Source organism: Lissotriton vulgaris, chromosome 1_1 (genome assembly GCF_964263255.1).
Source record: "Lissotriton vulgaris chromosome 1_1, aLisVul1.2, whole genome shotgun sequence".
NCBI lineage: Eukaryota > Metazoa > Chordata > Amphibia > Caudata > Salamandridae > Lissotriton > Lissotriton vulgaris.
Window position 1 is genome coordinate 604777611 of NC_141685.1, and position 23437 is coordinate 604801047.

Sequence of the window (23437 nt, forward strand, 5' to 3'; positions counted from 1 at the left end):
GTGAAGATCAAACATAACAATTAAATACAGCAGATGTCAATAGAGATGTTGGGGGTATCAAACAAGGGAAACACATCATAAATTAAATGCACAATAATATGACTGCTAACAAACCTGAAACCAGAGTGCTTTTCCCAAAACAGGTTTCTCTGCAGCGTTCTTTAGGTAACGGGCAAACAACATTCCTATACTCCCTGTGGTCATCCATGCGATAAGCATGAGTGCACCTGTTCAAAAAAAAGTACTTTCATGAAAATGTTTTGACTGTTAAAATATATATAAAATGCTAAGAAACAGATGTAAAATATCAGGAAAACAAATCTTGTTAACAATTTTTGAATTTGAATTTCAATCCATATTTACAAAAAGCAAACTTCAAAGAAATGCACAGTGACAGTTTTGTCTATCAAAGCACTGTAGACCAATTACTGCACTTAAAAAAATGTTTTTTAGCTTAAGATTAAATAATGTATGCCAGATAAGGAGAAGGCACTGAATCCAAAGTTGTAGTTTGTTACATAAGCATATAGGCCTACCAGCAAGCCAGTTTTTTAATATTATCTCTTCCATGGTCACCGGATTTACCTTGCTTTCAGGTATGGTGCAACTTACTTTCACAATCCGTTCTTCAAAACTGGATTTACTAATGCTGCAGAATTCTAACATATATGGACAAATATGAGTGGTTATGGATTCATGGGGCATAACGAATTCAAAATAAGAAGACAAGTAACTATAAACCACTGATATCCTTTCAAACAGAGGTCTTAGGCTCCTTCACCCCAGAGGATAAGGCATCATGCTGAAATTAGCATTACTCTACTCTGCCGGAATCAACCGAGATGGAATTCAACATAAATCTGGAGTGAGAGCATGGAGTGTATGAGCCAGGGAGGAAGAGAGAGTTTCGGGAGCCTGGAAATGGGAAGGACTCCTGAAATCTGGAAATAGGCTGGATGGGTGCTGGATGAGTCTCATGAAGAAGCGCATTTGTGAGTCAGAGCGGCGTAAGTGTTGAAGCAATTAGGATGGAGAATCACTGCAAGACCTGAAGAGATACCAAGAGGGTGTGTTATAGGAATTAGGAGGGTGAGAAACAGAGCTGTAGACATAGGGAGGGGTAGAACAGAATTCATACAATAGACATACCTACTGCACAAGCCTGCTGAAAGCAATGCAAGAGTCAGCAGCAAGAGAGTGCTGGTAGAACCTGTAGTGAAAGAACAAGAGTAGTAGCCCAGTCTTTTAACCATTGTGCCTAGTACAATCCCCACTGTAGAAACAATAAGCGTCCTGCCCCAATGCGGCATCCACAGTTTCCAAAATAGAATCAATGCACATCAACTTGGGTGGACTGCTCACGCTGGTGGGGGGTGCTTGGCATTACAACGTTTGAGGACCACTACTTTATAGGCATTCTCTGCTGGATAGCATTGCTTAACTGGAAAAGCCCTTACCTGGTACTGTTTTGGCTCATGCAAATGCTTCATGTTTTGGAGCTCCAGCCAAGACCATAAACCACACGGAGGCAACTGCTAATGATGCACGTCAATAAACAAATACTGTGTATTACAGGTAAGCATCTAAGCAAATATATTTTACCTACGCCCTTAAGACAACATACACTGAACATGGTCACGATGATTGAGTTGGTCGTGGTTGAATAGCACAATTAATGTTGTGCAATATTATGCAGTAAGTACCTTTTTGAGTAATTATCTTTGTTTTTCAAACCCTTGTTGTGGTAACCTGTGATGATAATATGTAAAAATAAAGATGATAAATTCTGTCTCGTCTAATTTTCTCTCTTATTCCTAAAATAATAATCTCAAATTCACCATGCAATTGTTTGTGAATGATTTCCTCAGAACAGAGTTGTGTGTCTTTGCACTGGTATTTAATTGAAATATATGGCATTCGGCAATCCCTGTATGGAAACCTGTCTCACACTTCTTCATAATAGGTCACTTATGACACACCCTGTCACCTATTTTAAAGGAAATGTCATCAGAATTCAACAGTAATAGCTTATTTCAGTTGAGTGGTAATGTCACACTGCCTGGTGCTAGAGTCAGCAGCTGAGGTGAAAGTCAAGTCACGGAACATAATTAAACCATCTCTTTAATGAACAAAACAAAATGTTGCTTTACTTTCTTTTGTTCTGCTTTTCTAGCTGTATAGAGGCAACCAGAAAGGAGATATGTATGGCAACATGTTTATTTTTGGCACCCGTTAAGTAATTATTGGAAAGCTAGAATCTTTCGGCATGTTTGTGCAGGTTCAGAGCTACTGAGCCTTATTTAAAAAAACAACTGACTTGTATTTAACTAATTCTAATATATGTTTGCAACACTTATCTAACAACTGTTAGGATGCAATTTATTTTGCAAAGGAGTCTCTGGGGACCCCCCCCCCGCACCCACCAACCACACATGCAACCTGGGAGTCATCCTTGACTCGAAACTCACCATGACCAAACAAGTCAATGCGGTCTCCTCCTCCTGCTTCAACACCCTCCCTATGTTCCGCAAAATCTACAGATGGATTCCGACAGACACAAGAAAAACAGTCACCCAGGCCCTAGTCAGCAGCAGACTCGACTACGGAAACGCCCTATATGCCGGAGCCCTGATCAAGCTCATCAACAGACTACAAAGAATCCAGAATGCTTCTGCACGCCTGATCCTTGAAGTCCCCTGCCGCAACCACATCACCCCCACCTGAAGAACCTGCACTGGCTCCCCGTCGACAGAAGACTCTCCTTCAAGCTCCTGATCCATGCACACAAGGCACTCCACAAGACCGGCCCAGCTTATCTCAACAGTCGACTCTCCTTCTATGTACCCAACAGGAATCACCGCTCCACAGACCTCTTCCTCGCTACCATCACACGCATCCGCAGAACCACCGCCGGAGGCAAGTCCTTCTCCCACCGTGCCGCCAAGACCTAGAACACCCTCCCCCTCATCCTATGACAAACCGAAGACCTTCTAACCTTCAGGAGACAACTCAAGACCTGGCTGTTCGATCAGTAGTAACAGCACCCCCTTCCTCCCTACCCCTCAGCACCTTGAAACCCTTGCGGATATGTAGTGCGCTTTACAAATTATATGAATGATTGATTGATTGATTTTTATTCTTCCCGTTTGTACACATGCTCTCTCTTTCATTTGAAAAAGCTACGCACCAAGGATTTAAATGGTTTGTGGCAAAGGTCAGCAGCATACTCGACTACCGATCGCCCACTACACGGGATACCCGACCAAGCTCATCAATCGACTACAACGCATCCAAAATGCCTCGGCACGACTGATCCTTGATGTACCACGACACGGCCACATCACCGCCAACCTGAGAAACCTGCACTGGCTCCCTGTCACCAAGAGGATATCCTTCAAGCTCCTCATCCACGCACACAAGGCACTCCACAAGACTGGCCCAGCCTACCTCAACAGACAGCTCTCCTTCTACACCCCCGACCGCCAGCTACGCTCCGCCGACTTCTCACTCGCCACCGTCCTGGGCATCCGAATAACAACCACCGGCGGGAGATCCTTCTCCCACCTCGCCGCCAAGACATGGAACACCCTCCCACTGAGCCTACGACAGACCCAAGACCTGCTGACCTTCCGGAGGACACTAAAGACCTGCCCGTTCGATCAGTAGCATCCCCCCCTCCCCCCCAGCACCTTGAGACCCTCACGGGTATGTAGTGCGCTTAACAAATGACTGATTGATGGATAGATTGAAGGTGATTGTGTTTCCATGTATTATGAAGAATAAAGTATCTCCTTGTATACATGATAGGGATATTTAAAGTCAACTCAGTGGTCCATAAACTTATAAAGGAACTTTGTTTTTCGCCTTGTTCCTCTATACGGCCATGGAACTTCTTGGATACTTGAAATATCCTAATAATAAGAGTATATTATGCCAAATATAATGGTCTACAGTGCTGGAAAATATATTTTTCTTGACCCTGTAAAGCTCTGTTCTCCATTACACCATAAATTAGCTTATCCAATGTGGTATAACAATTCCATTAGTTGCTACACCGAGGCGCATACTCACAAGGATCTATCGCCGGATCAACTGCACTTTTTCGCTGCCAAAGTCGTGATAAATTTACCTCCCCATTCACAAGCGGGTGTTAACAGCTCACAGCACCAGTTAACCTGTGATAGCAGCCACAAAAAACATCACCACAGAGGACCTCCACAACTATCGCTAATGAGAAGCAGAGTAGGCGTTCCTGTGCAAAAAGCAGTGAAAACACGACACCTCAACATTCACAACAACCAGCCAGATCTGACATAAGAACACAAAACACGCGATAAGGAGTGTTAGCAGCAGTAAATTAACACCTGCTCTGACCTGGTGTAAAGTCGGACGGCAGCCTGTAACACAAAAGGGAGCCCAGCCCAGGGCATCATCAGAAGGGCAACAGATGCCAGGGAGCCACTCCTCTTGCTACCCAGACACCCAAGAGGGCGACAACACCCACCGGCACCCCCCCTAGACTACCACAGAGGCAGCGCAGACTAAGACAGCGGCCCCCCAGGAAAGGCACACCCATATCCACTGCGACATACACCTCTGGTATATGGAGTGTAGTGAACAGTAAACGCAATCATGTCACCCCAGCCATTAGGGGTCTTCACTAAATGTTGCTTTTTAGCCCTCCTTAAGCGTGAGCAGAGTGGGATGGGCCGGTGTATGCCAGGCTAGTGTAGGGGTGTGAATAAAAAGCACGTAGCCATGGGCGTGGTCCTCTTCTGGAAAGCCCAATGTCTCTGCAAGGGTGTCGCCTCCCATGACGCCATCCTTGTTAGCGGAGTTAACTCCGATCCTGTGCATCTGCCGTACCCCAGCCCGCAAGACGACAAATCCGTCAGGCCCGACCCTGCTTAGCCAGGCCACTCTGATCACCGGCCGACACCGGCGTGTGTGTTAAGGAGGGCCCACCACGTGCCTGTGCAAGTTCCAAACTGTGTCCTGGGTCCTGAATGGCAGTGACCCTAAATCCGGGCCAGCGGCCACAGCATCTGACCCCCCTGATCAGTGAGGCATAGTTCCATTTGGGCATCTTGTGACACATGCTGGCACTAACCCTGTTCAACGCCAGCCGGCGACAGATGCTGCCACAAACCCTATTCAATGCCAGCCGGCGACACGTGCTGCCATAAACCCTGTTCAAAACCAGCCAGCGACACGTGCTGCCACAAACCTTGTTCAATGCCAGCCGGTGACAAGTGCTGTCACAAACCCTGTTCAACGCCAGCTGGTGACACGTGCTGCCACAAACCCTGTTCAACGCCAGCCGGCTACACGTGCTGCCACAAACACTGCTCAACGCCAGCCGGTGACACGGGCTGCTGCAAGCACTGTTCAACGCCAGCCAGCGACACGTGGATGAGGGACCAGGACTACCCTGCGGACCAGTAGGTCTCACATGCAGCACCTAGTCGTGAGTCACGAATTGCAGAGTCCACGCCAGTGGTCACACGGAGAGGAGTAAGAGGAAGTGACTGAACACGTGGTGCCACTGACCTGAACTACGCATGCCGGTGGTGCCAACAACCTATGCCGGCGGCACTTGGTGAATGGCCGGTGCTGACCACTGCCTCCGCCCTACACTGCTTTCGGCCGAGGCTGCTCTAGAGTAGGTCACAGATTGGAACTGAACATTGAGTATGCAAAGGCAGATTACATATAATTGCACGCAAGGAGAGGCGTAAGAGGATGACGCGTTGCATCTTGGCAGAGAGAAAAGGATCATCATTATGTAGGTGATCATACACTGGCGACAACTACCCTGGTGTCACTAACTCTGTGCATCGCGAGCCAATGACACGTGGCTGTGGGCCACTGCTGACTGCTGCCTCCGGCCTACACTTCGGTCCAGTAGATCACAGAGTCATGATTTAACATTGGCAGAGTTCATATCAGTGTACCGGCATCATCGCAGACTGCATCTTCTCTCAGCCCAGGTGCCACAAAGTCTGTTCCCCGACATTCAGGGTCACTTACTGGTCGTACATTGGTGGGGTCTGAGTCGATGGACTAGGGGCTAGTTTTCATCCTCATGTAGCTGAAACTGAATTGGTGGTGAAAGCGAGGCTCGTGCTTTCCACTACACAATTTGCTGCTTCCGGATAAAATTAAACCTTCCACATCATGCCCTAGAGGACACCTCCCATTGTCCCCCACCACCCTCCCTAACATACACCTCAGACATTGTGCGTGCCCGCTCAGGTCGCATGGCCCATCAGACTGCACCACAAGTCACTATCCCGTGGCCGGGTGCCTGTGCCGGCCGCAGAGCATCCGGGGCCAGTAACTCTGTGCTGCTCCAGTAAAGGACCCCTTCTTCTGAGACATTGGATGCCCCCTGAAGCATAGGCCTTGGGGTAATCAACGCCATTTCTCTGTGGCCTTGCGCTGCGTGCATTATCCGGGCCCAAATGCATCCCACCAGGGCTCACACACCAAAGCGAGTCCAGACCGGCCCGGACGTCGCATCGCCGCAGGAGCCACACGCCACCACCGCAAGGACCACCTTCAACCGCCATCTGCCAGAGTTGAAACGGTGGTCCTGACAGACTTACAGAGTTGCTCAGACCTGTCGTGGATGCCATCATCGGTCTGATACCCTGCTCAGCACTCCAGGTGCCAGTGTCTCAGTGTCCTTTGCTGATTGTGTTTTGTGCTGTGGAGCGGTTCCGCAGCTATGTGTCCTCAAACAGTGTGGGCGCCCTGAGACATTGATGGGGACGATGATGCAGTTCTAACACACCCCACTGCATCTGCATCAGGAATATATATCGAAGGGACACAATCCAAGACTTTTTCTTCACATGAGCGCGCTCATCTCTAGTGTCCCAACCCCAGTGCACTGCAGCTCATGGACACTTCTGTTTGCATGTTGGCTGTCCTCTGGACTTTCCCCGGCTCACTCCATGTTGCTCAGCAGTTGACTCTGTTATGCATATGTTTTCTATTTCCATTGCACTGGTGTCCAATGTTCAAGTGTTTGACAGCACCGGCCATTCCGTGCGGAATGGCTTAGACTCACCCGCATACATCCAGCACAGGCGTCACTGGACATGTGCCCATAGCCAGTTCAACATGATATCTGCATGTGTCCCTGTGGTCTTGTTGTTTGTATGAGGGCCCTGGGCCCTACGACATTACATTGTGCTGTGCACATCAGATGCAGACATGTCACCGCAGGCAGCGGGTTGGAGCTTGGACATGCAGCTTTGTCGTCACCCACTCAGTTCATAAGGGGAGAGGCCAGGGCCATCGTACGCAGAGCCAACATGAGTATGTGACTGCTATTTGAGTGCCCCTGGGCATGGTTCTGTACTGTGTATGTGCATCTGCATGTGTCTCTATGGCAGTGTGGGTCTCCTTAGTGGGCTGTGGTGGGGCCCTGAAGGGTGATAGCACCTACACCTGTGTCCTGGTTCACATTCCATGGGTTTGGCATCCACCAACACCTGTTGGGCCACCTCCTTTTGGCGTGCTGACACATGGCATTGGGGTGCCATGTGTGGGTGGGCGAAGTGTTTTGTGGCACTCCGACTGCAATCCGGGTGGTCTGCTAGTGGGTCAGTTGCTGGTAGTGTTCTGTCACCTCTGTGATGCTGGTCTTGTTTTCCTTCAGTCCTCACCCGGTCTTCCTCTCCCTCTTCTCATTGACCTAGTTGTTCCTTGGTGGTAGTGTGTGGGGGTTTTGGGGTTCGATTTGGCCTCTGCGAAGGGTCAGGGTGCATCCATTTTGCTACATGCTTTGGCTTGTTTCTGATTTGTTTTTCTGTGGTTTTTATGGTGCATTGTCCCGCCAGACGCATGGGATTTGCAGTCCTGTGGCTGGTGTTCGCTACTTTTTGTACTGCGGTTAGCCTCATCGCATGTTTTTTTGCATTTGCGAATCGCATCTTTGTGGCGTGGCATTGATTTTCACGCGGACATTTGATACATTATCTGGTGTATTTTGCATGCTACTGCCACATTGTGAATTCCACGTTGACACGGGGTTATTTTCCAGTGATGGGCTGCGATGTTGAAAGTTGCGTTACGCTACTCTTGCGGTAGTTATTACACGTTCATGTGAATATACCCCCAAGATTCTTTTTTAACATGCACACTGTTCTTCAACTACTATTCAATATTCAGTGATTTGTGGCCTTTAAATCCAAATTCTGAAGGTGAGTTTGCTTGAATTCATGTGTTTGGTGAATAGGTGTATAAGAGTAATTTAGAAACTGTTCTTTATCATTTTTTTATCTTTTTATATGCAAGTACGACAATACCAAGACCTCAAACTGCACCAATTTAGAACTATTACAATTATTCTAGCATTCTTTTACGACAATTTTCCAATTGGAAAATACTTCCAATTTGAAAACACTGATTGAATCTAATGCACAGCAATACATACTTTCCTTCCTTTTTCTGATACCAATAAGAGAAAGACAACTTTTCAACAATCACGTCAACACTCTCTGTAGTTTTAAAATCAACTCTTAGAAATCTTGATTAAAGGTTTCCCAAACATGAACTTTGTTTAAAGTGACATGTAAAAGCATACATAGCTACCTTTCATAATACAACTTTCAATTATTCACAAAACTAAAATTGTATTTGCACAAATTTACAATTACACTAGAATATCATCACTTCTCATGCAAGAGAGTTGTGGGTGTTCAACTGCTAAACACCCTTAAAATTACAAGTTTGTACATAATTCCATAACATTTGCAGATATATTCCCACCGAAGAAAAAGATTATGGCTTTACCCATTGTTAGGCTGCATTACATCTATTTTCAATGTGTGGAAGGGCACGAACACTCCCCAAAATTCGTGGGGGCATAGAAAACAACTTTTCCATCGAGATAACTGTTTTTCATGTGGACAAGAAAAAAAACAGTTAAAAAAATTGCAAATGCACTAATGCATTTTGTGAGTAATGTGGGTGAGGAGGTACCAGGACAATCAAATGTTACTGGCCTTAATTGTGTTAATTCTGGATGTTTCTCTCATTGCTGTCCCAGGGCTCTCGTAATACTCACTCTCAAACTGGAGGTCACATACTCCTGTTAGCACTTGAGTCTCAAGGTAGCATGGCAGAGCCGTCCACTGCTGACTTAAGGAGGAACTGTGTGCTATAAACTGAAAACTCAGCAACACATCAAATTACACTGAACAAATCCGTGCCCAATCAGTGATTTTAATGTTGAAAAGAAAAAGTAGTTTGACAACCACACAGAAATATACTTTGCACAAAATTACATATATGTATAAATTGGCAGGTGGAAAAAGCAATTGAGAAGCCCTCCTAAATTGGGGTGGCGAGACTCTCAAACATGTGGAATGCAAAACAGAAATGTGAAAGTGGGCATCTAAACCCAGACTAGACCCATAGTTCTGTGACACCAGGAACCGTACACACACAATTAGACCCTAACTATTTAGACTGTAATACCAAGATATGGTATACAGCAACCTATCCAAAGGTATGTAGTTATGAAAATACAGGTGTTCTGTATTTGCCAAGATTATAATATCAAAACTAGGCCTAAACCTACATCTTTTGACAGTCAGTAAGTAGCACATGTTAAACCGTAATCTTATTCGCTGTACCACAATAATTATATTAGTATTTCACTATCAAAATGCCAAATCTATTGGCCTTGATAGCATTTGAACAAATTGGCAACTGTTTTACTTTACATCAGGTTGCCAAGCAACGACTAAGGACCAACAAAACACACTGGGCGGAACACTGTCTTGGCAACAAAAAATCGAATTTCCAAGAATTACATACTAATGATGCCAGTTTTCCAGGGGTCACTGATTCTCCTCCCTATGAAACAGGGCTGCACTTTCCCTACCAAGACAGGTGGCATGTAACTTTCTGTCACTGTTCAAGGAAGCCCACAAAAGATCAAGAAAGCAATACAACTATTCCCTGTCCCTCATAGAGCAATGGAATATGTTTTTTTTCTTCTAAATCCCCAGGGTCCGATAGGGTGCTCTTTCAACGAGGCGGTATTACTCTTTGATGTAACTGCAGGACTGAAGATGTTCTCTTTTTTCCTTTGTATTTGATGTGCCTGCTGTGTCTGGCTCCATCAGCAGATCTCCTTGACCCTCCATATGGGTACCAAAGCACACATCCTGTCGGCTTCCTCTGGATGTCTGGCCGAACTGTTCTCCCTGTTGCCTGTCATTCAGCAGGTGAGGGTGGGTGGGAAAACTCTGCTTCCACTCCTCAGCCACTTGGCAAAATGAGCAGAAGGCCAGCACGGAAAACTCTCCATATGGGTTCTCTCCTCATGAAGCCAGAGCAAATGCCTAACTTCTTACCAAGAGAAAGGACAACATTGGCTTCAATTCCTTCACCTTAAATGGGACAAAAACAGGTTGAAGGAGTGCCTGGGATCCCTGTGGTGGAACCACCTTCAATGGCCTCTCTGGACAATACATTTCCACTGACTTACTCCAATGTTGCCTGCTGGTTGCCCACATCCACCAGTGCACTCATGCAAGGGATTTTCAAGCCACACTCCAACAATGATTTTTTTGTTTTGTTTGGTATCATACTTTGACCACAGTGTGCCACTTTTAACACTGGCTACCGGTCCAGCAGAGGATCGCTTTTAAAGCTCTTTGTCTTGTGTTTAGGGCTCTGCACGGACTAGGACCGATACCGCTTCAAAACCTTTTTTCCTGGTATCAAGCAGCCAGACCTTTGAGATCCTCCTCTGCGTTCCTGGTGAGGATCCCCAGGATAAACAGAGTGAGGATGGGCGGCCGCGCCTTTAGCTTTACGGCCGCCACATTATGGAATACTTTACCTCTGGCTTTGAGGAGTAGCCATGATCTACCTTTGTTTAAGAGGGATCTTAAAACCCACCTGTTTCCTAGAGTAATGTAGGCTATTTCATTTGATGATTGGATATGGTCTCAGCGCCAGGATACCCTTATGGGTGACAGCCGCGCTTAACAAGCATTAAATACATACATACATACATACTGGTTGATGCATTGGGCCCCTAGCTAGGCCTTCTGATCCCAAACTGTTTCTTTCTCCTCTTTAGCAGCAACTTGGCTCCTGGGGCCTGACCTCCTCCACATGGCCAGCCATAGGTGTTCTCCTGACCTAGGATCTTCTGGCTCTAGTATCCAAAGGTCCCTCATGGCAGACTCCCTTCCCTGCCTGCATTTCTCAGGAACTCTGGCCTTTCACTACTTGCAGGATGTCTCTGTGTACCAAAAGAGCATTAGTGTACACTCCAGAAGCAGAGAACCAAACAGAATCAGTCCAACGAAGCCAAGAGTTTCCTGTTCTTCGGGGTCCTCAGCAAGTCTACTTGGCTAGAGAGCTATTCAGGGAGTTAAAACCACTAGCCCTGGAAGAGGAGCTTAGGAGATTTTGGGCTATCATGTCAGCAGCACTGGCCCCACTTCCTTTCCTGTCCCTCTTCTTCTCAGGTATTATACACTGGAAGAGTCTAACAATGGGGATCTCTTGAACCTATGAATGACCTGCCCAATCCAGTGATACCACATAATGCCTGAAACCTAACATGCACTTCCATGGATCAGTTAGAGGCTGTACCACTTTCTGCATAGAACTCATAAAAGAATTGAAGACCGTACCTGTTTCCAAAAATATTGCACATCTCACCTATAAATTAAGCTTTGCCCACCCATGTGTGGTTTACCCTCTCTCTAACCTAAAATAAACCCTCTGTGATGACTGGAGTCAGTGGCCTCTGGCCCTCCCTTTCTATACCCTCCAAGGTAATTTACAGACATGTGCTGGAACAGCTTTGGAGATTTCACCCGCCCTCGTCCTCTTTCAGGAGAAGCCTAATCACTTTGTGTTCGGTGGCTTTGATTGGCCAGTTGTTACTGCAGAACTATTAACTCCCCCAGCAGAGGGGGTCAAAGCATGCATCTTATTAATGTTGGCTCAGGTAATTATGCTGAATTTTGAAACATATGAAGTAGTTTACATATGTCAAATTTCACCTCATATTTAATGTCTGAACCTGGTTATTTATATATAAGAAACTCGGACCTTAGTAGCACATTGAATCTGGAATTGCCGAATAAAATAACTTACACTTGTAGTGTACAGTAAAATGCTCATTTCACTATATCCAAAATGTGGTAGTGCATTTAATTTTGATCTCCAATTGAAATCATAATAGTTTAACCTGGGTCTCATTTGTGATAGTTTACATGCAATATGTTATGGTTATTGCATAGCCTCTCTAAATGCACCTGCACAGCATATGCAAAGAATGCTCACAGTCTCCAAGTAGTATTGTTCTATTGTAGTCAGCTGGAGGCTGAGAGCATGTTGGCAAGCTGTAGTGTTAGTGGTGTTACTGGATGAATAAATAAGAAGTCAAGTAACCGTGACTCCGTCATCTTTTCGGTAAATCCAGCGAAACTGTTGACTTTAGTTTAATAGGTGGACACTGGGGGGATTGGCCAAGGTGAGTACCCACTGAGACTTGACCAAGCTGCATTTTGTAGGATGCTCCCAGCTGGGGCTCTCAGAGTGTGAAGGGGTCCTTGGTAATCAACTGGAGCAATCACCGAAGATGTTTAGGGGAGCCTAAGAAACAAGCCTTTTTCACTGGCAGACAGTGTTTGGTGAGCAGCACTGACCGAAAAGGGCCCCGCCTCTGTTCAGTTGGGGTCACAGGCATGTGGAGGCAACTGCAGCGAGCCTCTCTCTCAACTCTGTGACACCCTTTAAGCTGGCTGGGTGGCAAAGGACCTGAAGCTGGGCTCGCTGATGTTGGTGACTGGTTTTCCTGGAGTCACTCTATCTTTATTAATACATATTAAGAACGAGCTGACAGCCTCCACTGTAGAGGGGCCCAGCTTGACTTGGTCCTGGGGTAATTGGGAGTCAGTCACCTTCCCTTACATGAACTCTTACAAGCTTGCATACCTGTCTGATAAGGGATTCCTTCCAATAGCATATAAGAATATGTCCCTGGGCACTCTTGGTTTACTGAACAGGCATAAAAGTGGACGCTGGCCCCTGCAGAGCAATGTTGCGGCCATTGATGGCCCCCTCGGCGCTGGATGTGGGAGTACTGGGGCAAGGCAGATATGCCAGGTCCCAAAGTTGTAGTGACAACCTCAAAGCATAAGCAGCAAAAGCCCCAATCTATAAAGCAGCTGCCTCAAGGCCAGAAGAAAGATTAGAATGACAAGGCAGAGAAACAGAGCCATCAGGAAGGTCAATATTCATTATTATTGCTATAAAGGTCTAGTCTCTGTTCTCCTTGATACAAGGGATCCAAAATGTCCCTGTACCTCAACATTAGTTTTATATCAGTGAGTCTTTTGGAACAACCTTTATACAGCTTGTTTGATCAATTTGTGATTATAAAGAGGGATCTTTACCATCCTCTTCATAAACCTACAGTCCTTTAGATAGTCTCACTGACTTGCAGTTACAGAGACAGAAACGTTGAAGCAAAGTCCAATTTCCTCTGAAAAGGTTATTATTAAATGTAATATTTGCAACCTTGTTCTATTGTGATAGACAATGTCAAGCACTGTGTATGGGATTTGGACATTTGACCCATGGTTTTGTATGATTTGTAAAATGTATTCATAACCGCTGTTAATGTGTCTTTCGAGATTGACTATTTGTGAACCCCTTGGAAAAACTTATCTGCTGAATATATATGCATCTTCACACCTGCTTTTGAAAAATTCTTGTTCTTTCTAAGTAATATATTTTTGATTGATTGTCAAAAAACTTTGAATGTAAATTTTGTATGCCATTATTTGAAATTTTTGATTGATAAAAATCAGATAAGTATATTTGTGCAACTATATCCCTTGCGGGCACTTCTAATTATTATATTACTGTTTACCCAAGCCCCCGAGGGAATACTGGGTTGACCTTCTTTTTTGTATAAATAGAGATTGGGCCACCCAGTAAAATTGATCTTGATGCACTAGGGAAGGGAGCATTTTGCACAGACACTAGATATGGCATGAGCAGCCCTTAGTATGACAGACCCTAACAAGCCGCCGGGGACTAGTGGAAATGACAGGGACCAGTGGGACCATTCATGCCCTTGGAAAAGACAGTTGCCATCAAAATAATGTCAAGAAACACAGAGGCAAACACAAAACAGACAGAAAGCCAGACACACACACTCATGGAATCTGATGAGGAAGGAATCTCCTGCTGGAGCTAGCTAAATTTTTTACTTGTACATTCTATTATAAAACTATCAAATGGTTTCTGAAAATGTGAATCGTAAAGGCAGAGATGTTTTTGATGGTGCTCTTGTCCCTGGGTTTGAACCAGAACTTTTGCAAAACACAATTTCTACCTCACGATTGTGACAACTTGCCCTCCCCCAGTCCTCCTGCCCATAGTCAATTGTCAGTCCAGTTTTATGGCCTCTTTTCCCTCTGAGATCATGTCCCTGAGCCCAGCGGGGACCATCCAGTGGATGGCTTCAGATGCTGCCCCACCATATGAGGTCTATTCTTCATTTCCCAATAAATTTGCGCACCTGTTAGCACCCACAACCACCATTACATTTGATTCCTCTATGGCGTATAGGCTCTTTTCAAGTTTTATCAAGTCAACAGGGGTTTGGGAGGAGCCTGGGGATCCAAAGGAGAATGGGGTCACGGGGACAGGTATTTTATGAGACATCTCGAACCTTGGTGAGGACTTGGTGGGAGACCGGAGGAATGGACACCATGGGGTCAGGGCTTTAACACACAATGCATTCAAATCCAAAACAAATAGGCATCCACCACACACTCTACAGCAACAGGCCTTCGCATAGTTACATTAAATGTGAAGGGCCAGGACACTCGCATTGAAAACAAGCAATGCTCAAAAGGCTTCATAACAAATACAACATCATGCTCTTGCAAGTGACATTTGTTGAGCTGGGATGCATCTCGGCTTCAGTCCTATTGGTTTACAAGAAATGTTCCTTCTCGTACCCCAAAAAAGACCAAGGCCCTTGATTACTAACTTTTTGCCTCATGGTTGCACCACTTTTTTGGCACAGTCTTTACACAAAATACTATTCAAGATTTACAAAGCCACACAAGGGTTGATTTGCTTCGCTTTTCATGGCTTTGAAAAAATATGTAATACACTGTTGCCCCTTGCACTGTGTTGTGTTACAGTACGTCATATAGGCATTACTAGGATGGAGCATGGGTATTCCCATTAATCCACTTTTTTATTCTGATGCAAACCTATATTTAATAAAAGTGAAACACCTGGATAAATGCCAAAATGGTGCAAATACCTGAGAGAGGTGTAACAAATAGAAATATCCTGATATCTCCTTGTTACTTCATCTTTCCATGAGTGCTGCATTCTGCAGCACACGTAGAAAGAGGAATGTGCCTCTAAGTATTGTGTTTTTGCAGGAAGGTACACCTTCCTGCACAAAACAATCCTGTCTGCAACAAACGAACCCTTACACCATGCAATGTATGTGTATTTGATTACTGTTCGGAATTTCCTCCAATAGTAGCTTCCCAAGATACACATTCGGTTTTTCTGTAAATTACGAGAAATAATTAAATGTATATCAGATTTTAGAGTAACCCTATAGGAGCCTAATTCTGAGTTTATTCATTAATGAAACCTTCTGAAAGGAACTAGAGGAAGCAAACAAGGCATTTCTTCAAAGCCAGGAGATTTAGAAACAAATGTACTTCAGTATTAATTTGAATAAAATACTATTGGCCAGAGCTTAAGATAGGAAAAGAAAAGTGAACAAATAGAAGGACCAGATTGAGCAATCACAACCCAAAATTGCGGACTTGGCTTTCTACAATTTAAATATGAGCTACTTAAAACCCAAAATGCCTTCCAAGTAAATAATCATGAACGGAATAGTAAAGTAGTCTACATTAGGCACAGCCTTTCATTTTTCAGGAAAATGACGTCACACTCAAGAGTGCATTTCTACCAAGGCACGGCCTTCTGGAGCTGTGTGATATGCTTGGTTCGGCTCATTACCATGGAATTTTAAATACATTTTTCCTTGAATAAAGTGAGTAGAGGGAGCGACAACGTCTCTGATAGGCATCTGATAAAACTCATATGGGGCAATTTTCTGTCTTCCACACATATTTGCTGCCGTAGTAATGGATTTATTTGTGTATAATTGGGTGTTGTATCTGGCCCATAACACATTCAAAGCCAGTGATCAATAGAGGACAACTGCCATCAGATCAATTTTCTGAAGGTTATTTTTTGGGCTCTTCCTTTACTCACCAAGTAAAAAGAAGGTCCTATTAATAAATACATAAAAAACGATGTATGTTTTCTGCAAAGACTTTCGGCGACAACAATCAGAATTCCTGCTCTGTCTAAAGCATCCCTCAGAATTAATTGATTTTTTTCTAGTGCAGGAGCAAATCACATTATTCAAATTAATTGGTTTGCATTGTTTGTGACGAATATGACAGTCACCTTCCAGGAACGATTTGGTTGTCTGAAAGAAGCAGTGAACACTATGATATTTGGGACATTTTTACTTTCCACCGCAGCACATACAATCATATGAGAGGCACACAGGCACATGCAACTCCCTGCCCCCCGCGCACACATACATTGACAACACAGTTTCCTGTGCCTTCTTGGCCTACTACTTCGTGATGCATTAATACCAAGTTCAAGAAACCAGCTTTCAGAAGCTCAAACAAGCAGGTGCTGATCTCCCTGACTCTGGCAATTGTTTCATATGATTATTGTGTAGAATGTAGTTTAGCTGCCTCACCCTCCTCTCTGGAACCCTACACAGCTCATTTAGGGGCATATGTATGAAAGTGTGGTTTTGCGATTTTCAAATAGCGAATTTTAGAGAATCGCTATTTGAGAACCGCAAAACGAGATGTATGTAGGATTTACAAAAAGATTTGCGAATGCTACATATTCCGTAATTGCGAATCGCAAAGTGCGATGAGCAATTAAGGAAACCCTCCCCATTCATTCCACCGGGCCTATAGGCCTATAAGAAAGAATGGGAAGACATTCTCAATTTGCGATTAGCAATTGGAGAATCGCAAATTGAGAATGCAATTTCACGGTTGCAAGGGTGTCAAATGGACGCCCTGTGGCACCCCTGAAATAGGCATGGGTGCACATACATGCCCATGTATGTGCACCACATTGCACTTTGAAAAATGCAAAAAAATTCATTTTTCAAAGAAATAGCAAATTACCACCAACTTGAAGTTGGTGGTAATTTGCGCTTCCTTAAAGCCAACTAGCACTTTTTCTGTGCTTCTTACACTGCATTTAAGGAATCGCAATTTGTGAATCCTTAAATGCAATCGCAAAATAGGGAATCGCAAATTTTGCGATTCCTTATTTTGTAAGGCAGTTTTTCATTAATACATACCACTAAGCCCAATTGCGATCGCAATGTGGAATGGTGCCCTTAGACTTTTAAATTGCTTATTTTGTATTGTTTCTTATGTGTAATTACACCTTACTTTGAACAACGTAATGGTGCCAGGCTATTCAAACGTGAACTTTTTAAATGTTTTTTATTGACACAATACAATAGACTTATCTATATTTAAAGTAGAACTGCCCTAAAATGAATATAATATTCATTTCAGCAGTGCTTTTTTCACGTTACTGGAGGACTTTGGTATGTTTTAACATTTTCATTGAAGATTTATTTTGAAATAAAATTATACCTACCATGAACTCTAACCTTTAAAGGTCTAGCAGAAGATGTTAAAACTTGTGCTCGGGTCGCCGTGATATTAACCATCTCTTCTGTGATAAATGGATTCTGAGTATGTTTTCCTATTGATCCTGGAAAATTAAATGCACATATGTTATTCATACAAATAACCCTTACCAACTTCTTCCAAAATACAAATGAACTTGATTGACTTCTAAGATGCTGGTGAAGCCAAGAACATCTTTCTAATAGTTCCCTATTATGGTCATCTGGCTACATTCACTGTCAGCACTGTCCCTTTTCTGGTTCCAAAAAATATAATTTGGAAGGTCCCCCTGGCTCTATACACAGGGAGGGGAGCAGATACACTTGAAAGTAAAGTCCTGTGGTTTCTAATTGAAATAAAAGTCAAATATATTGACTATTGCTAAAAGTAGCGTGGAAGACTATTGGGGGAGTGCTAACTGAAATACATTATACATTAAACATTAATCCCATTGAGTGTCACAATTAAATTCAAGAAAAGATTGAACAAGAAATTTATAAAAAATATATCACAATTTATTAAGGTACCTCCCTGTTTGGGTTACATTCTAAATTAAAAACATTTAAAAAAGATTAATTTCATGTTAAAAAACTATACAAATGAACATAAAAACAGCCACAAAACAAGATTCGACGCGGCGTTTCGGTGGCTTTATGATGGTTGCACCTTCATCAGGACGTTTGGCTATAGTGACTTGAAGTCTAAAAGTTAAAAAGATTATTTTAGATGCCTATTTTTATACAGTGACACATAGATGACAATTGTTTCTATCTCTATAAGGAATTTGCCAGTAGTCATGCCATTTACGGGAGAAAAAAGCATGTTATCCCACCCACCACACATTTAAGCTATAGAGAACGTATCTATGTGTGCTAATTTTCTATTTTGTAGTTGTAGTTGTTGTCTTTATACAACTAATACCTCAAAGTTGAAGACTTATTTGGAAGAAAGACTTCTACATCAAATAGATCGTGTTCTATTATGTTTCTTCTGGTGATACTGGGCCTTTATGGAAATGAAAGAATACCAGAGTTGTATTTTAGTTCATATATTCTATTAACCAGATTTTTTTTTTAAATATTCTCTTTTTGTTTGTCCGTTACCTTTTCAGATATTGTTCTGCTCATGTATCGGCACGGAGGAGCCACCGTAGTTAATTTAATGCTCTTGAGCGAATTGGCCTTGTGAATTCCTTCTTCACATTGGAATCACTAATGATGGAAAATGGGAACACTATAGTCTGTTTTCAAAGATACGCTCTGGTCTTACAATCTATGTTCTCGACCTTTCATATCTACTCACCAGAATAGAGCTTTGTATATACTCTGGCGGTAATGCGGTGGACGAATAGTAGTCCGGTCTCAGGGGGTCCATTTTTCGAATCTTTAGCCTGTCAATATAATGATTTTATTTAGTCATTTATTTCTCCACTTATAACTTATGGATAATCAGATTTTAACTTTTCTGTAGAAAGTATCTTATTATGGTAAACTTCGATTAAGGTTATATAATGTTCATGCACTTCTATGCATAATTATAAATGGTGTGCAGGTATATGAAACTGAAGAATTGAATTAGCTGCACTGGGGCTTGTATATCATGCTCAAGCTGTTCGAGCATTACGAGTCATTTACATTAATTCTAGCTACAAGGCGGGTCCATAGTCATTCATATACCGGCCTTTTGTAGCTATCGCGCTAAAATGGACTATCGGGGAGATTATATTGCTAGCGGTTATTGGGTATATAGGAGCATTTACGCTTAAGTTTACAGGGGCTCCGGAGAGTTTAGGTTCTACCGGTTGTCACATACCTGATTTCTTTAATTTGGCCTCCCTGTTCCTCCGCGTCCGTGTCTTCATTAGATAGTATAGACACACAATTGTGCTCGGTTTATATGCTGACTCTGCGGGTATCGACCCGGAAGTAATTATACTTCCATATGAGTCTATACTTCTTGTATTTATCGACAGATTAAGCCAGAATGGCTGCCTTCAGTTTATAAAGTTATTACGGAACAATTTTCGCACCATTTTAAATCTTCTATTTTATGATTGTGGGTCAACCAGTGATCAACCAGCGGTGCAGTTTTTTATCTTAGTCCTGATTGCTGACTTATGCTCTGTAATGCGAGTTTTTATTTCATTATCATACGATAGAAGATTTAAAATGGTGCGGAATAGAAGTCATCCAACAAAGTATAAGAGGAGGTAACATCCAGATTAAGAGAAAAAAGAGAGAACAATTTTTCATGTCCCTTTTTAATACATACAGAACTGGTCTAAACAACAAAGAAGACTGGGAAAGACTACTTTAGTAAAACATAATTTAATAAAGGGGATAAGATTAGTTCAGTATAATACAACCTAAGTAAGGAAATTAAGAATTAAAGTCGTAAAATTCCTGTTAGATATTATAATCTCTACATTTGAATATGCATATTGTTGTTACTTTCTAAGAAAGCTGAAGAAATATTGTCTATTGAGAATGTGGTTGTTCACTTTGTATTTTCTAAGCAAACCTAGAATGAAACTCAGTAGTCATTTAATATTATATGTAATAGCGACAGACAGTGACTGTATGTAAATATGCTGTTTATACTGTAACATAACAATACATTAATGTTGGTGTGAAAGAAAACTCGTAACTATGTTGAGACCTACCAATCTCTATCTCATAACATATCTAGCCGGATTAAAACGCAAAAAATAGAGACAATATCAAGCGCTATTGTGAAAGGCATTAACTGTATGAAAACATGCTATTTTTTAATTCTAGATAACATGACACTGATGTTGTAGCAAATACGAAAGTATTATGATATCAAATAAGCCATTGTCCATAGAGTATCGAGTTGTATGCCACAAGCACAATTTAAGCCTAATCTCTACCTTTTATTAATGGGGCCAAATTTTAGTGAAATCGACCAAGACATAGTATCAGGATTTGATTTAAGTAACAACCAATACCGAATACTTTTTTCGGTCGAATTGGGACATTGTAACCCAATCCAAAATGGTGACCAAATCTAAGTACGACCGAATCCGAGTCCGTTTTATAAATGCCCAAAAAGATAATAAGAAGACATTTGTAGAAAATTAGGTTGTTTAACATTAGGTCACCTAAATAATATACAAATATATATACTATTTGGATAATAACATTCGGGAAAGTATCACGGCTAACACTTCCGGGTTATTGAATAAACACCCCCGTACGCGATCGAAAAACCATATCTTTTATGCTAAGTTTTCGCCGAAAATTGTTCTGTAATAACTTTATATACTGAAGGCAGCCATTCAGGCTTAATCTGTCGATAAATACAAGAAGTATAGACTCATATGGAAGTATAATTACTTCCGGGTCGATACCCGCAGAGTCAGCATATAAACCGAGCACAATTGTGTGTCTATACTATCTAATGAAGACACGGACGCGGAGGAGCAGGGAGGCCGAATTAAAGAAACCAGGTATGTGACAACCGGTAGAACCTAAACTCTCCGGACCCCCTGTAAACTTAAGCTTAAATGCTCCTATATACCCAATAACCGCTAGCAATATAATCTCCCCGATAGTCCATTTTAGCGCGATAGCTACAAAAGGCCGGTATATGAATGACTATGGACCCACCTTGTACTAGAATTAATGTAAATGACTCATAATGCTCGAACAGCTTGAGCATGGTATACAAGCCCCAGTGCAGCTAATTCAATTCTTCAGTTTCATATACCTGCACACCGTTTATAATTATGCATGGTAGTGCATGAACATTATATAACCTTAATCGAAGTTAACCATAATAGGATACTTTCTACAGAAAAGATTTGATGTAGAAGTCTTTCTTCCAAATAAGTCTTCAACTTTGAGGTATTACTTGTATAAAGACAACAACTACAACTACAAAATAAAAAAATAGCACACATAGATACGTGCTCTATACCTTTTCTGGTTCCAGCATCTAGCTGGCGCTGAGCTAAAAGGTAATAAATACATCAGAGGCTATATCATGATGGGCCGTATTATGGTAAGGGCTCACTGCCTCGGTCTGCACCAGAGTACACTTTTAACAAACTACATGATGAACAGACCAGACCAGGGCAGCAAGCCTCATTACCATTACTAGACTGCCCTCAGGGAAGATGAGCACGTATACGGCCCTCAGGGTATTAATGAAAGAGATCGCCACTTTGAAGAAGTGGCGCACACTTGCACTTCATAGCAAGAAAGTGATCCTCCTGCAGGCAAGTGCAGTGTGTGACTGTGGTGAGGGCAAACTTTGCCCATACTTTACAAGTCACAAATACGTCACAACTTCATAACATATACTTGATACAGATACATGATATGAATGTGCATTTTGCACTTGATTCTTACTTGGTCGAACAATATTAAAATAAGTGTCACGTTTGATACTAAATCTAAAGAATGTTTACTGTAGGATTAGTGTATTTATTCAAACTATGGGCCTGATTGGGATTTCAGCGGATGGGTTACTCAATCACAACGGTGATAGATATCCCATCCACCGATATATAAATCCCGTAGAATATTATGGAATTTATATTTAATTTTTATACTATATATATTTATGTTTAACCACATTACATGAAAATGTATGAACCATTCGCACTTAGTAGATATGTATTTACTATAAAATGAAGTTTGACAGTCATAATGCCTGCCTTAATATATTGAATCGTTTAATGTTTAGAAAATTAAATAGAAATCCTCCTAATATATGTATAATATGATTGCACTTGAATCAATAAAGATTTTATGTAATGTGTGCCTTAATATTTCATATATTTAATTTAAATGTAGTTCTTATCTATACACAGTCCCAGGATGCTTATTTCCTGTCCAAGGTGGACCTGGCCTGGAAGTTTGGGCTGGACTGTTCCCTTGTGGCACTGGGTCAAGACTGATTTGCATATGGCTGGGTCTACAACGGGGTGACATGGAGAGCAAAAAAACGACGGGTTTAGCCCAGATCTCTTGTCTGGGGGTGAATGTTTGATTTGCTCTGCCTTCCGTGCATCATCTATGTGTCTTTTGCTTTCTTGCCCTAGGTGCGCCGGGTATGCACTGACGTTGGTCCCGGGAGTCACTGGTTTCAAGCTAGCCTTGGTGATTAGGGGTGATGCCCCGAAACCGGTCCCAGGATGCTTGTTTCTAGTCCAGGGAGGACCTGGTTTGGCAGTTTGAGCTTGACTGTTACCCTGTGGCACACGGTCAAGAGTGATTTGCATATGGCTGGGTCTACAACGGGGTGGCATGGTGAGCAAAAGAACAATGGATTTAATCCAGATCTCTTGTCTGGGGTGAATGTTTGATTTGCTCTGCCATCCATGCATCATCTATGTGTCTTTTGCTTTCTTGCCCTAGGTGGGCCAGGTTTGCCAAGATGGGGTTCCTGGTCTCACTGTGCCACTGGATTCAATGTGCTGATGTGTGGTGATGCCCCTAAACCGGTCCCAGGATGCTTGTTTCCAGTCCAGGGAGGACCTGGCTTGGCGGTTTAGGCTAGATTGTTCCCATGTGGCACAGGATCAAGACTGATTAACATATGGTTGTGTCTAAACTGGGGATGCATGGAGAGCAAAAGAACTATGGATCTAACCCAGGTCTCTTGACTGGGGGTGAATGTGTGAT

At 42.8% G+C, this 23437-nt stretch overlaps 1 protein-coding gene across 3 annotated transcripts in view; it reads right to left on the bottom strand.

The window, feature by feature from the left end:
• The window catches only part of LOC147747554 (ferric reductase 1-like), a 335069-nt gene that overhangs the window by 49959 nt on the left and 261673 nt on the right, over positions 1-23437 (bottom strand). For all 3 annotated transcript variants that reach the window (XM_086954117.1, XM_086954120.1, XM_086954121.1), the window contains exons 9-10: positions 17755-17871; positions 115-227 (exon numbers count right to left, since the gene is read on the bottom strand). In XM_086954117.1, the coding sequence (XP_086810243.1) occupies positions 115-227; positions 17755-17871 (230 nt within the window). The remainder of the gene's footprint in view (positions 1-114; positions 228-17754; positions 17872-23437) is intronic.